Source organism: Balaenoptera physalus (genome assembly GCF_965194825.1).
Source record: "Balaenoptera physalus genome assembly, chromosome: 3".
NCBI lineage: Eukaryota > Metazoa > Chordata > Mammalia > Artiodactyla > Balaenopteridae > Balaenoptera > Balaenoptera physalus.
Genome location: NC_138890.1, coordinates 18,931,108 through 18,947,190, shown reverse-complemented (window position 1 = coordinate 18,947,190; position 16,083 = coordinate 18,931,108). Strand labels below are relative to the sequence as shown.

Here is a 16,083-nt window from a genome sequence, read left to right as displayed (position 1 = left end):
CACACAGAGTGGCTAGGAGGAGTGGACATGCTGCATGGCCTGTCAAAGGCTCTGCACGTGTCTCCTGCTGACAGGGCCCACAGTGAACGCCTGGGCCCTTTGGCCTGGAGCTGCCTCTGCTGTGGGGCCTCACATGGACACCCCAGCAGACCTTCACATGCTGCCCACAGGCCTGGTTACCCCTAGGGGCCGGCATAGCTGGAGGAAGCCCAGTCCAGCAGGTTGCCTGGGCTCTGCATCCCAGGGGGCAGTCCAGGCTGGAGGCGATATGGAAGAGTCTGGGCTTGGGAGAGACTGCAGGGGCCAAGGGGGCCTGCGAGCTCACTCTCCAGGTGATCCCAACGCACAATCTGTCTCTTGTCTTTCTTGAATTGGTCCTCAGAATCAAGGCCTGGGCGGAAGGATGGGCGGGCGAGCAGTGAGGGGCAAGAAGGCAGGGTGTTCATGTGGCCCCAGGTCCCGGGGCATGAGCAGTGGGGACTGGGGGCAGACACCAAGGCTGATCAAAGAATGCCACAGAGTGAGGTTCTCACCCAGTCACAGCTTTGTATTTAAAATCCTGCTTTAAGTTAGCAGTTTTTAAAATCTTAAATGAATGTACTTAAATTTTACTCAATTAAAATTCTACTTAAATGAATTAAATTTTACTTAAATACATTTATTTAAATGTATTTGCCTCATTCTCTACATAAACAAACTTGCTGTAAGTAGGGATATATCGCTTGCCATTAGTTGAGATAACCACAAAAATAAACAGAATGAAACTAAAGTAATAGTCACCTTTAGCTAAATGCACTGCCTGCTGATGGCATAGCCCAAGGCTGCTCTCTCGCCATGACAAGGGGGACAGGTGAACCCTAGGTGCTGGGCGTGGCAAATTCTTCAGAGAGAGTGAAGAGATGTGACAAACGACCAGATTTCCTGATGGGTGATTCCGTCACTTTTCTGCCCCATGTCCCACCTTGCCCACCCTAGAGGCAGGCCTCACTGGGGATGACGAGAGACACCAGGCCAGGGCCGGCCCCACTGTCACAGGTGACCTCCAGGCACTCAGGGTGCATCGTTTTGTGTCTCTGTGTCCCTGGCAGAAATTTCTGGAGCTGGCCAAGCAAGTAGGAGAGTTCATCACATGGAAACAAGTGGAGTGTCCCTTCGAGCAAGACCCCAGCATCACCCACTACCTGCACACTGCTCCCATCTTCAGCGAGGATGGTAAGGTGGCCCCATGGCCTCCCTGACCCCCAGCCACAGAACTCGTGGGTGGTCTCTTGGTCACATCACCATTCAGGGCCCCTGCTCTGAGCAGGGATGCACCACATGTGTGCTAGTTCTGCGAGGAAGCAGGGAAGTCTGCATCCCCCAACTGAATAGTTGCTACCCCCAGAGCACAGGACAGGGTCTGAGGAGCTGCAGGTTGGGCCCCAAGGCCAGGCTTCCCCCAGGCACAGTTTGGATGCCGTTGGACATTGTAAATCTGAACGATGTCTGACCCTAATTTCCTCAACAGGAAAGTGGGCATGATGATAAAAACAGCCCTTCCAGGACTCATGTGGGGGTGGCAAAGCACTAGGCTGACCATGGGTCTTTCCACAACTGGTGTGTGCATGCGCATGTTTGCGTGTGTGAGTGTGTACCTGTGTATGTGTGTGTGTTCATGTGTAATACACACCACCATGAAATGAGGCACCCTTTCTCCAGAGCACTGTTGATGTCTGTCCCCTTAAATGTCAGTATTTCCATCCGATCATTTGTCAGACACAACAGATTTGCTTATGAGTTTGCTAAATGAGCATACTCCTGGAGCTCCCTCCTCCAGAAGAGAAAGTGCTGGAGAAGCAAACAGTCATCTGGCTGAGTTGATGGGCCCTGTGGGGAGCAGAGTGGCCCCATGGTTAGCTGCTCTCTGGATGCAGGATGCCCTGGTACCACCCTGGAAGAACGCTGCTCAGCACACAGGAGGCCTGGCTCCTTGTCATGGCAGGCATTTTACACAGGGACCCACACCCATGCTCAGGAAAACATTTTCTGCCAAAAATAAAAAACTAGGGGGAAGGACTTTTTAATGACTTGCATCTGAATCGTTAATACTTTCAATTTTGCCGTTTTATTTTTTATATTTTGGAGCCAGTAATTTTGGGGGGGTCTCATCCATATCTAGAGTCTCCCCTACCCCACATACATGAGAAGCTCAGCAGCCTGATGGATAACCCAGCCTGGCTGCTCCCACCCCAGAAGCTGTGTTACCCTGGGCAGCTTTCTCACCCTCTCTAAGCCTCACCTACTGCATCTATAAAGGGTAGGTAATGAGGTAATGTGAGAAACTACTTCCCAGGGCCATGGTGAGAATTAATTGACGTGACACAAGCAAAGCCCACAGGACTGCACTCAATCAATACTAGTTGTATTAGTTTCTTATTGGTGCTGTGGCAAATCACCACAAATTTGGTGCCTCAGAACAACATAAATTGATCCTCTTATGATTATAGAAGTTAACAAGTCTGAAATCAGTTCCACTGGGCTAAAACAGAGGTGTTGGCAGAGCTGGTTATTTCTGGAGGCTCTGGTGGGAGAATCCGTTTCCTGGCCTTTTATGACTTCTAATGGCTGCCTGAATTCCTTGGCTTGTGGCTCCTTCTTCCATCTTCAAAGTACATTAACTCCAGCCTCTGCTTCCACCATCATATTGCCTTCTGTAGTCGTCTCCCCCTTTCTCTCTTATAAGGACACCTGTGATTGCATTTAGGGCCCACCCAGATAATCTCCTCATCTCCAGATCCTTAACTAAATCACATCTGCGAAGTCCCAAAAGGGCATATTCAGGGGATTAGAACCTAAATATCTCTGGGACCCATTATTCAACCTACTACACTAGTTATTATGATGACTGTTGTCATTACCCAGTGGAACTTGGGCAATAAAATGTGTCAAAGGCACATTAGGAGAGAGGTGGGGAGAGTCTAGAGGCAGGAAGGGCAGAGGTGGGGTGGGGGCATTTCATTCACTCCTTCAGTCAACAATACTTCTAGAGAGTCTGCTGTGTGCCAGTCAGACAGACTGCTATGAACTTGCAAATAAAATCCCGGCCCTTCTGGAATACCCTTAGAGAGAAGCACCTTCCCTTTTGACCCTCTCTTCTTCCTATCCTTCCCTCTACCCCCTCCAAAAGAGCTGAGAAATTCAAGAGAAGGGACCTAAGATGTATTGGGCCCCAACTGGGATGGTAAAAGCCTCTGACAAAAGCCTGGCCCTGCCCTCAGCTCCATCAGACCTCCCCTGACAGGGCATGCTGGCAATCCAGTCAGTCTCAGACTCCCTGAAACAAGTGAAAATATAGAAAATCTCAGCAGAGAAACAGGAGATATAAGGAAGAACCAAATGGAAATTTTAGAACTGAAAAGTGCAATAACTAAAATAAAAAACTGAACAGATGGGTTCAACAGCATAATGGAGAGGACAGAGGAAAGAATCAGTGAGCTGGAAGATAAAACAATAGAAATTATACAATCTGAACAACAGAGAAAAAAATAGACTGTACCAGAGCCCCAGGGACCAGTGGGACTATAACCAAAGATCTAACACTCATGTCATCAGAGTCTGGGAAGGAGAGGACAAATTGGGTATGGTTGAAAAGTACTTGAAGGAGTAATGCCTGGAAATTCCCCAAATGTGGAAAAGACATAAACCTACAGATTCAAGGAGCTGAGTGAATCCCAAACAGGATAAACCCAAAGAAACCCATACCAAGACTCATCATAGTCAAACTTCTGGCAACTAAAGAAAAAGAAACAAATCTTGTAAACACTGAGAGAGAAATGATACTTTACCTATAGGAGAAAAACAATTCAAATGACATCAGGTTCCCCATCAGAAACCATAGCCAGAGGCAGTGGCACATTTTTCAGGTGCTGAAAGAAAACAACTGCCAACCCATAATTCTATATCCAGTGAAAATATCCTTTAGGAATTTACTGTAGATAAGTCAAAATGGAATTCTAAAAACTGTTCAGGTAACCCACAGAAAGAGAAGAAAAACAAAACACAGAACAAATAGAAAATAATAAATAAGTAAATAAATAAATAGGCAGACTTAAGCTCTAACATATCAATACTTATATTGAATGTAAGTGGTCCAAATACACAAAGTAAAAGACAGAGACTGGCAGAGTAAATTAAAAATGTGACCCAACTATATGCTGCCTACATGAAACTCATTTCGAATATAATGATGTAGACAGGTTAAAAAATAAAAGGATGGGGACACATTAATCAAAAGAAAGCAGAAATGGCAATAATAATATCAGATAAAGTATACTTCAGAGGAAAGAAAATTTCCAGAGGCAGAGAGGGACATTATGTAATGACAAAATTGTCAGTCTCCCAAGAAGATATAGCAATCCTAAATGTGTATCTACCGAACAACAGAGTTGCAATATTTATGAAGCAAAACCCTATAGAACTGAAAGGAGAAATAAATAGATCCACAATTATAGTTTAGAGATTTCAACACCCTCTCTTAACAATTAATATAACAACTAGACAGAAAATCAGCAAAGACATAGCAGAACTCACCAATACCATCAAACAACAGGATCTAATAGACATTTATAGAATATTCCATACAACTACAGCAGAATACACATTTTTTTCATTTGCCCACAGAACATATACCAAGATAGACTGTATCCTAAGTGCAACAAATTAAAGTAATTGAAATCATACAGCATGTGTTCTCTGATCACAGTGGAATCAAGCTAGAAATCAATAACATAAGATAACAGGAAAATCTCCAAACACTTATAATCTAAACAACACAATTCTAAATAATCCATGAGTTAAGAAGTCTCAAGGAAATTTTTTTAAAAATTGAACTAAATGAAAATGCTATCAAAATTTGCAGGGTGCAGCTAAAGCAGGGCTGAGAGGAAATTTTACAGCATGTAATGCATACATTAGAAAAAAAGGAAACACCTCAAATCAATCATCTAAGTTCCCACCCCCAGAACCTAGAAAAAGAGGAGCGAAATAAACCAGAAGTCAGCAGAAAGAAGGAAATAAGAGCACAAGAGAGCAGAAATCAATGAAACAGAAAACAGAACAATTTTTAAAAGTTAATTGAAGAGCTGGTTCTTTGAAAAGCACAATAAAATTTCCATCTTCTAGCAAAGAACTTCTTGACAAAGAAAAAGAGAGAGAAGACAGAAACTACTAGTATTGCGAATGAAACAGAGTATCACTACAGACTCTGCCAACATCAAAAGACTTGTAATAAAATACTATGAACAACTCTATGCATGTAAGTTTGACAATTTAGATGAAATGGACCAATTGTTCAAAAAACACAAACTGCCACAACTCAACATAAAATAGATAATTTGAATAGCCCTATAGCTATTAGGGAAATTGAATTTTTCATTTAAAAACATCCCAGAATGAAATGTCTGAGCCCAGATAGTTACACTAGAGAACTCTACCAAATATTTAATGAAGTAACACCAACTCTGCACAATCTCCTTCAGAAAAAAGAAGAGGAGGGAACTTCCCAGTTTATTTTATGAAGCTAGTATTATCATGATATCAAAACTGGACAAAGACAGTACAGATAATACACTCTACTCAGATAATCCCTCATGAATATAGATGCAAAAAATCCTTAAGAAAATATTAGCTAGTATAATTCAGCAAAATATAAAGATAATCATATATCATGACCAAGTGGCCTTATTCCAGAAATGCAAGGCTATTCAATATTTGAAAATCAGCCAATATAATCCACCATATTAACAGGTCAAAGAACAAAAAAAAACGAAATTGTGTCAATCAGTGGAGAAAAAGCATTTGACAAATTTCAACACCCGTGCATGGTAAAAACGCTCAGAAAAATAAGAATAGAAGGGAATTTACCAACTTGATAAATTGCATCTACAAAAACCCTTCAGCTAACATCATATTTAATGGTGAAAGATGGAATGCTTTCCCACTAAGATTGGTAACAACTCAAGGATGTCTACTCTCACCACTCTTATTCAACATTGGTGGAAGACCTAGTCAGTGCAATAAGGCAAGAAAAGGAATAAAAGACATACATATCAGAAAGGAATTAACACTGCCCCTATTTGCAGATGTAAAAAATCCCAAGGGATCCATAAAAACTCCTAGAAAAAAATGAGTTCAGCAAGCATCACAGAATACAAAATAAACAAGCAAAAATCATTTTATTTCCATGTACTCACAATGAATGTGAGTTCACTGAAATTAAAAATACAATACCATTTACAATCAATCAAAAAAGAAATGCTTAGGTATAAATCTAACACAACATGTATAGAATTTGTATGCTAAAAACTACACAATGCTGATGAAAGAAATCAAAGATCTAAATAAATGGAGAGACATGACATTCATAAATTGGAAGACTCCAACATAGCAAAGATATCAGTTCTCCTTTCCAAATTTCAGGACAGATTTAATGCAATTCCTATCAAAATTCCAGGAAGATTTTTTATAGATACAGACAAAATTATTCTAAAGTTTATATGAAAATGCAAAGGAACTAAAATAGCTGAAACAAGTTTGAAAAAGAAGAATGAAACAGGAGGAATCACTCTACCCAATATTAAGGCCAATATAGCTTGAATAGCTACAGTATTCAAGACAGTGTGGTGTTTGCAGGACAGACACATAGATCAATATAACAGAATAGAGGAGCCATAAAGAGACCCACACAAATATGCCCAGTGAGTCTTGACAAAGGTGCAAAAGCAATTCAGTGGAGGAAAGAAAGTCTTTGCAACAAATGGTGCAGGTGCATTTGGACATCCATAGGGCAAAAAATGAACTTCAACCTAAGTCTCACACTTTGTACAAAAATAAACTCAAAATAGATCACAGGCTTGAATGTAAAATGTAAAACTGTAAAACTTTTAGAAAAAAAGAAGCAAGAGAAAATCTTCAGGATGTAGAACCAGACAAAGAGTTTCTTATAAAATTAAGTATGCAACTACTATGTGACTCAGCAATTACAGTCTTGGGCATATATTTATTCCAGAGAAATGAATTTACATGTTTGCACAAAAACTCATACACCAATGTTTACAGAAGCTTAATTTGTCACAGCCAAACACTGGAAACAATACAGATGTCCTTCAGTGGGTGAATGGTTAAACAAAGTATGGTATGGAATACTATTCAGCAACAAAATGCAATGAACCACACTGACACACACTACAGCATGGATGAATCTCTAGAGAATTACAGTGTGAAAAGAATCAATCCCAAAAGGTTACATACTGTGTGATTCCATTTATATCACATTCTTGAAATGACAAAATATAGACACAGGCAACAGATTAGTAGTGGCCAGGGGTTAAGAGAGGTGTGGGGATGGGAGGGAAGTGTGTGTGGCTATAAAAGGGTAGCATGAGGGATCTTTGTGGTGATGGAATGTTCTATATCTTGACGGTGTCGGCGCCAATATCCTGGTGATGATCCTGTCCTATAGTCTGGCAAGTGGTTACCATTGGGGGAAACTGGGTAAAAGATACACAGATCTCCCTGTATTATTTCTTACAATTGCTTGTGAATCTACAGTTACCTCCCAACAACAATTTAATTTAAAAACAAAAAGCAGGTGAGACTCTGGGTGTAGAAGAGGTTATTGTCATGGCTCATAAATGCATAATATCACTTCATTTTCTGACTAGGTCTTTATTTGGCTTCTTATGAAAGTGAGAGCCCAGAGAACCAAACAGAAAAAGAGAGGTGGAAATCTCTAAGGTGAGTCTCTGTGCCAAGACAAGTGTGGGAGGCAGGTGGAGGGAGCGGGTGGGGCGCTTGGGGCCAAGACAGAGTGGAGGGACTTCATCTACACCCGGTTGTCAGCCTCCTGGGAGCCCCTCCGTGGGGAGGGGCGGGTCAGACCAGGGTCTTAGAGGTGGGGAAGGAACTTAAGTGCTGGGGTAGGGAGAAGAGGCTGGAACCACGACCCCTCACGACTGGAGGCTGCCCCATGGGCAGCTGAGATGTGTGCCCCAGGGCCTGGAACACCAGTCCATACTCTTATGTCAGAAAGTGAGACACACACCACCTCCTGCTTGTTCGGCCTGTTAACACAGCCGAGCGGAGGTTGGAAATGATGGGCAGCAGCGGGCTCTAAGGACTGAGCCAAGAGGATTGCGCACGCCCCTCTGGGGTGGGGGGCTGGATGAGAGTATAACCACAGGCCGGGCCAGCGGGCTCTCACCACCCTCGCTCGGCATGTTTAAATCTGCAGGTCTTCTATTCTGGGGAAGACGTGAAAAGCACTGAGCTGGAGGAGGATGGGGAGGAGGAGGAGGAGAGGAAGCCAGCAGAAGCCTTCTGCCGCCCTGCCCCAGCCAGCCCAGTGGGAGGAGGAGGCATTGGTGCCTCGCTGCTTTGCAAACCGTGACCCTGTGGCCTGGTGCCCATCACAGTGACCACACAGCACAGGAGACCTTTCTCCACCTTTTGTGGAACCTCAGCCCTGGAAGGGCCCAGAGCCTCCAAACACAGGGGTGGCACGTGCCTCAGGGGCCCTGCCTTCAGGACAGTGGTGCTCACATTGTTGGTCAGTCTGTCTGTCCTCGGCGATGACCCAAGGGGTTGGGTGACTGCAGTGTCACTCCTGAGAGTGGGTGACTCGTGACATGGAGACAGACACCCAGTCCGTCTCCAGGTGGCCTGGGAGCCTCTGTATCTCCAGCGAGCACCACCATGACGTGAGAAGGGCCAGAGCCCACCAGTGGCCCCTGCCATTCTACTGATGGACCTGACCCTGCCCCTTGAGATGGGCTGGCTTCTGCAGCCCCGTGCACCCCCTTTCTGCATCCTGCTGGTATCGGGATAGCTTTCTGGTGACCACTATGATGCTGGTCGGCAGGACAAATTTGAATCACAGACTTGACAGTGTGTACAGTACATTGTAAATTTTAGAGTTGGTATAAACACATTGGTATACCCTGCGTATCCACATCCACTTCATGTCTCTCACCCGCGGGCTTCTGCCAGGATGCAGGGCAGATTCTCAGCTCAGGCCCAGGAATGCTGTGACCACAGGTCAGGAGGGGGACTTGGTGGCTATTTCCACTCCGTAGACCCCATGTCCTGCTAAAAGGAGCTGGTGTGCAGTAGATGCTAGTAAGCTCCGGTGAATGGATACTGACAGCCTTGTGTGAGGCCAGAGGTCTCTCTTGTCCGGGCAAGGAGGGATGAATCCAGGGAGGACCCGCAGCCCACCATGAAGCTCCTCCCCTGGGGCTCTCACCCAGCCCTTCACACACTGAGCCAAGTTTCTGGGCCAGGAAGCGGAGGGGCTGTGGAGCTGCTGAGCCCCTACCTGGCAAGTGACCAGGTCACCCAGCCAAGAAGTCAGGGAGTGTGATGTACACCCCCATTCCTGGCCAGGGCCTGAGGGCAGAGTGATGTGTTGAAGGTGCACTGATGCATCCTGGCCAGCTCCTGACCAAGTCAGGACTCTCAGAGTCTAGGACCCCTTCAGCTAGGACCTGACACCGCTGTCCTGGCAGTGTGGCCTTGGGTCCCACCTGAGGGACAGGTAGAGACAGAGCAACCAGCACCCCAGGTGCCTCCCCCAACTTGAGGAATTCTGCCTGATGAACCCAGGACCTCAGCAAGGCCCCAGAAGGGCCCTGCAGCCTGACAGAGGCATGGGAACGCTGCACGTTAGGGTTGAATGGGATCTGCTCTGCACCAGACCAGCCCACCCCTTTTCATCTGAGACCCTAGAGAGGGTGAGTAGTGGAGTGGGTAGCACAGCAGGAACTGGGCTTCAGCCAAGCCCAGGCTCCCACCCTGCCTCACACCATATCTAGCTCCCCACAGGGGTGGGGGTGGGGTCTTGGTGCCAAACCCAAGGAGTCCTGGGGGGTTCCAGGAGCTGACTAGAAGCACCTCCTGATCTCCTCGTCCCTACCCAACACACTCCCTTGGTGTCTGGGGCAACATTAGACAAGACCCCTACAAACATCAGCAGGGACTGTCCCTGCGTCCTGGTCACACTGAGTGCTGCCTGTCAGGAGCAGGGGCAAGTGGCACAGAAGGGGTTAGTGGCCTTGGAGACATGGGATGGCCGGTCCAGGGCTGATGCCCATAGAGTTCTGGGAGGCCTGCCTGGGGAGGAGGAGGTTAATCCTTCCCCAGCCACAGGGAGACAGGACACTCTGGAGGGGGCTCCCAGTCTACACATGGGCCCCGACCTTGCTGGTCACCTGGCTCCAGCTCCCTACTCCTGAGCAACTCAGTGCAGAGACCTATGAGGAAACCCCAGAATGCTGAGCTTCAGGAAGCAGCAGGTGAGGTCAAGGGGCTGGGGGCAGCTGGCCACAGTGTCCCCCCTGCCTCATGCAATCCCTCACCCAGACCCAGGATCCCAGCTCTCTCTTCAAGGCCAGATCCCAAATTCCTCAGCTCAGCCATACCCCTCTCAGTCCTCTCCATCTCATACTGGGAGATTGCAGCAGCCTCCCCCAGGCTGTGGGGAGCATGAAGAAAGGATGTTGGAGAAGCAGTACAGGGCCCGCAGCTGAAACTCTGGAGGTTAGGTGGGAGGCAGGTCAAGCATGTCACTGCTGATAGAGGCCCACCCCCAAGGCCTGAGGCTATTTCCTATTTCCTAGTTCTGTGGCCTTGCAATTGCTCTTCCCACTGCCTGGCATGCTGTTCCTGAGCTTGTTGATCTAGTCGGAGCTGCAACCTCAGCTGTAAGTTCCCCCTTCTGGGGAGGGGTTCCTGACATGCAGCGCCCTCACCCACATCTGCTCCCTCTAGCCTGCAAGCCCCTCAGTGGCCCAGTGCGGAATAGGTGTCAGGCGAGGATGGTGGTGCGAGGCCTGGGCTCATCCCCAGCTGGGAGAGGGTCCCAGGAAGGAGGGAAGGAGGGAAGGAGGCAGCCCACGGCCAGCCCCACAGAGACCACAGGGCCAAGGGGACTCAAGCTGAGTGCGTTTGTGTCTTAGGTTCATCCCAGGGGCCCTGCTCCCCGCCTCGCTGAGCACCCACTTGGTACCAAGCCCCAGGTGCCCAGGCCAGGAGGAGGGCCTTCTCTCAATAACTCCGCAGGTGGGGATCTTGGTGCCCTTTCTCCAGGTGCAGCCTCGGAGCCCAGAGAGGGATGGTGCCCTGCTCACAGTCATTTGGATGGTTCCTTAGTCACATCCAGGACTCCAGGCCCTTCCCTGTAGAGGCCCTTTTGTCCTCCTGCCGTCCTGGCCTCAGTCCCTATGGCCAGGTCAGATGGCCCACAGGGGATGCAGCAGTTGGAGCCTATTCCTGGGGGGCAGGTGTCAGCCACACAGGTGGTGCCCAAGAGTGATGCCCGTGAGGCCAAGTTTGGTGCCAGGTGACACAGATCCCTGCCACACAGCAGGTTTGAGGCCGCCCAGCTGAGCCACACAGCAGGCACTTGGGCCTCAGGGCTCCGGGGCGACCAGCAGCCCCACTGTGCACAGGAGGTCAGGGAAGGGCCATGGCTATAGTCTCTCTTTTGTTGTCTAGCACTTTTTCTCTGAGCTCTCCAGGGAAGGAACGGGGTGGTTAAGACAGGAAGATGTCCCTGTCTGGGATTTGCCTCAGAGACCCCTGGGCCTGGCTGGGGTCTCAATTCATCTCATATGGGCGATCTGTGGGTCCTCTGAAGCCCCTGCCCCCTACATTGCTTCCCCACCCGCCCTAGTTTCTTGGGGCGGGTGTCTCCATTGTGGCCAGTGACCAGTGACATATCCCAGGAACTCAGCCACATCCAGGCTTCTGTGGAGGCCTGTCTATCCACCTGACAGCCCTCCAGGGCAGGACCCCAGACAACCCCAGGGTGGTTCTCAAAGGTGTGTCCAAAGTTCTCCCAGAACACCACAGACCCTAACAACTCAGAGACAGACAGCCACCAGTGTGGCCCCTCGTCCTTCAGATGCCGCAGGCAGGTATCAGGCCTCAGGGCACTGCATCCCTCACGCTGCAGGGCTCATATGAGGCTCCCAAGGAAGGGGCACCCCACCCACAGCACGCCCAAGCAGTGCCCTCCCCAGTCTCTAACTCTTGACCGCTGATACACCCCATCCATGAGTCAAGGGAGCAGGGAGCCAGATAACTCAGTCAAGAGCCACAGTCGGGGTGTGCCTCAGCTGGAAGCTCCATTTCACCCCAAAACCGAAATGCTTCCCTCATGGGTGCTAAGCCCCAGACCTGGCACTTGATATACAGCCTGACACATCCCACGAGATAGGTGCTATCACCATCCCCCTTGCCAAGTGACAAAACGGAGGCTCAGAAAGGCAAAGCCATTGCCCAAGGACACCCAGCTTGCAGGGACAGAGCCTGGGCCTACCAGGGTCCATTGTCCACCAAGGCTCTGCTGCTCAGGGTGCTGAGGAGCCAAGGCGAGCTCCAAATGGCCTCTGGGTCTTCCTACAAGCACAGACGCAAAGACACACATCTTTCCTCCGCTCGTGCCCCTTCCTCTTTGGAGGGTTGCTGAGCCCCCCCGTGGCCCCTGGTGTTTCAGGTGTGCCATCTACTGTCTCATGTATGCTCAAGACAACCTCCCTGCTCCCCTATTGCACACACCCCTCTGTGGGCTCTGCTGGGCACAGCTGTGCCTCTTCCCCAGCAGCAGAAGACAGCAGGCCTCACCCCACGCTCCCCATCATGCTACCCTTTGCCACCGGCATCCATGTGCTGTAAGGTTCACATCCCAATACACAGCGTCTTCAGTGAAAATGGCTCCATTTTTCACTCTCAGGACTCAGATGGGAGCCCTAGATCCCTGGGCCAGGGAACAGATCCAGAGAGATCCTAAAACACACACACCAGATGCTTCTTAGCACAACCAGGCCCTTGCCCTCAGGCTGAGCAGAGAGCCTGACACTGCCTTAGATATCCAATGCTGGGCCTCCAGGCAAGACCAGAAGGGTGGGAAAATTAACTGGGGATGAACAGACCTGAGGCATAAGCTAGAACCCCCACCAATAGACCTCCACCAAGTGGGCAAGCTGGGGAAAAGATCAGCAGAGAGACGGGGGAGACAGGAATCCAGTGTGTCAGGGGCAGAGAGCAACGGCAGGAAAGACTCGCAGAGGCCAGATGGTGAAATACACCCCCCTCACCTGGGGAAGACCAAGGAGCTTGGAGTTTACCCTGGAGCTCTGGGTTGGGGCAGGAGGGACACTAAAGTGTTTTAGGAGGTGATGTAATTGTTAATTTTATGTGTCAACCTGACTGGGCCACAGGGTACCCAGATATTTAGTCAAACATTATTCTGGGTGTGTCTGTGAGGGTGTTTCTGGATGAAATTAACATTTGAATCAGTGGACTCAGTAAATCAGATTGTCCTTCTCAATGTGAGGGGACCTCACCCCATCAGTTGGAGGCCTGAAAAGAACAAAAGGTGAAGTAATGGAGAATTCACTCGCTCTCTGCCTATTTTCCACCTGGGACACAGTTCTTCTGCATTTGGACTGGAATTTACACCATTGGCTGTCCTGACTCTCCACTTTGCATACGGCAGATCTTGGGACTCTCAGCCTCCATAATTACATGAGCCAATACCTTATCATCTATCTATCATCTATCCATCATCTATACCTATCTATCTATCTACCTATCTACCTACCTACCATCTATCTATCTCTCCTATTGGTTTCTCTGGAGAGCCCAGACTAATATAAGAGGTAACATGGTCAGTTTTAGAAAGATTTCTTTGATACCTTTTAACCCAATAATTCTACTTTTGTAATTTATCCTAAGGAAAAAAATTTGATTAGCACAGTATTTGCATAATAGGGAAGTAACTAATGGTTACATTATTCCTGTTCCTGTGACAGCAGGTGGATTCTGCTCCCCAGCCCAGCCCAGAACCTACAGAGCCCCCACCTGCTGAAGAGGCATGCCTAAACTCCTTCTTGGAGCCCAAGTGGGAGACTGGTGCATTCTCCTGGCCTCTGCATGCACACTGGATGGGCTGACAGTGAGGAGCTAAGTCAGCAATAAGATTAGTGCAGCATAGCAATGCAGAAAGCTCTTCAGCCAATTTACTTACTCTTACGGCTTTTGTGGACAGTTACATCTCATTTACTTCAATAATTATTTGCCTTTTTGCATTAAAACATAAATAAAATACATCAGGGTAGAGCACATTTTGGTTTAAACTAAGATCTCTTAACACTAACATATACAACCTCTCCGTCTAGGTCTGTCTTTATAGTTAATCACTGGATCTCACACACGCAGGCACTTAGCAAGGAGACCCTGCTAGGAGGCGCTAACAGGACGCAGGTGAGAGAAGAAGGTAGCCTGGGCCAGAGTGTAACAGTGGAGGTAGCAAAACATGACCAGGTTTGGGATATATTTTGAAGGTAAAACCTTCAAAGTATTTGCTGATGGAGTATAAGTCGAATGTGAGAGAAAGGGAAAGGTCAAGACTGACTCCAAGGTTTCGGGGCCTTAGCAAATAGAGGAATGGCACTGCCATTTACTGAGCTGTGGGAAACTGGGAGAGGAGTAGGATTAAAGGGGAAAATCAGGAATTTGATTTGGAGCATGCTCAGTTTGAGATGTTCATTAGGCAACCCAGTGAAGGTGTTGGGTATGAATTGGAATGACATGACTCTGGGGTTCTGAGAGCTGACCTTCACACTGGGTGGCAGAGAGGTAAACAGCAACCTCAAAGGGAGGAGTTCTGGGGAAATTTGGGGGGGGAACGTATGACAGAAGACGATTCAAAAGAAACTGGAAAGATTGACTATCCAATAGAAAAATGGGCAGGAGATAAAAAACAGTTTCATAGAAGAAGAAATGCAAATGACTCAAATGTGTGAAGAGATGCTCATGGATGGCAGAAATGTTCAACCTCACTCAAAAGAGGACCACATTAGTATGCTGTTTTCATCTCTTAGATTGACAGAATAATAATTGCAAAATTGTGTGGGCAAAGATGGGGAAACAGACACTCCCACATTGCTCTTTGGAGTGTAATTGATACAGTCCTATGGAAGTGAATTTGGCAATTTTCACCAGAATTGCAAATATGTGTATGCTGTGACATAGTTATTCCATCTCTTGCAATTTATCTTACCATCATGCTTGTACACCTCCAAATGAATAAGCCTGCAGACAGCTATTCATCACAGCACTGTTTGAGAGAAAAAGATTGGAAACAGCCAAGTGTCAATAAATAGGAAACTTGTTAAATCAATCACTGCACAGCCCTACCACAGAATACCGTGCAGCTGTAATGAGGATGCTCTTTACGTACTGATATAAAAAGGTACCCACTCTATGATACAGGTATAAAAAAGCATGTATAGTATGTTAGCATTTGTGTAAAAATGGATGGGAAGAAATATATATTTATGTTTGCTTATATTACATTAAAAGTCTCTAAAATTTTTTAAACGTTTTAAAATACACAAAAATCTAATAATAGTTAACTTTTGGGAGGTGTGGACTGGGTGGATAGAAAAAGACTTTCTGCTTCTGAACTATGCAATGTATTACCTATCCAAAAATTAAATTGATTAATTAAAATTTCACACACAGAGAGAACGTATATTTGAGAATCTGAAGAGTGAAGACTTCCAGCTTCTAGCTGTGGGAGATTTCTATGCACGTGGGATTACTGGACAGGATCTATACATTCTTAATTTCACAGAATATTGCAATATTGCTTTCCAGAATATTTGCCAGTCTATATCCCCACCATCAAGATTCAGGGGGCCCCCCAAATCCTTGCCAACACTTAACATCATCAGGATATGTTCCTGCTGCAAGATACGTGTGCCAAATAAGGAAATAAGAAAGGTGATGAGCACCAGCAATCATAGGCTACAACGCAAGGAGAGAACAAGGGAAGACCTGGGGAGACAGGGCAGACTGGAGCAAGTAGGGCAGGAACTCCTGGAAAAGCCTGCTCTGAGGGATGGCTGGCAGGTGTGACTATCCTAACCATTACCCCAAAGTGCTCTTGGGGAATGGAAAAAGGAAGGGAAGGGGAGAAAAGGGATAGCTGACCTTTGTTATAAACGCTTTAACACTATAGATTATTTTCAAGCAGTACTT

General features: G+C 47.2%; 1 protein-coding gene across 6 annotated transcripts in view; it reads left to right on the top strand.

Moving 5' to 3' along the window:
• RASGEF1C (RasGEF domain family member 1C) overlaps positions 1 to 16,083 on the top strand; it is a 137,584-nt gene that overhangs the window by 88,039 nt on the left and 33,462 nt on the right. For 5 of the 6 annotated variants that reach the window (XM_082453547.1, XM_082453550.1, XM_082453545.1 and 2 more), the window contains 2 exons: positions 1,089 to 1,212; positions 7,701 to 7,773. In XM_082453547.1, the coding sequence (XP_082309673.1) occupies positions 1,089 to 1,212; positions 7,701 to 7,773 (197 nt within the window). Of the gene's footprint in view, positions 1 to 1,088; positions 1,213 to 7,700; positions 7,774 to 8,269; positions 8,983 to 16,083 lie in introns of those variants that run through there. The other variant, XM_082453549.1, reaches the window with a different exon arrangement.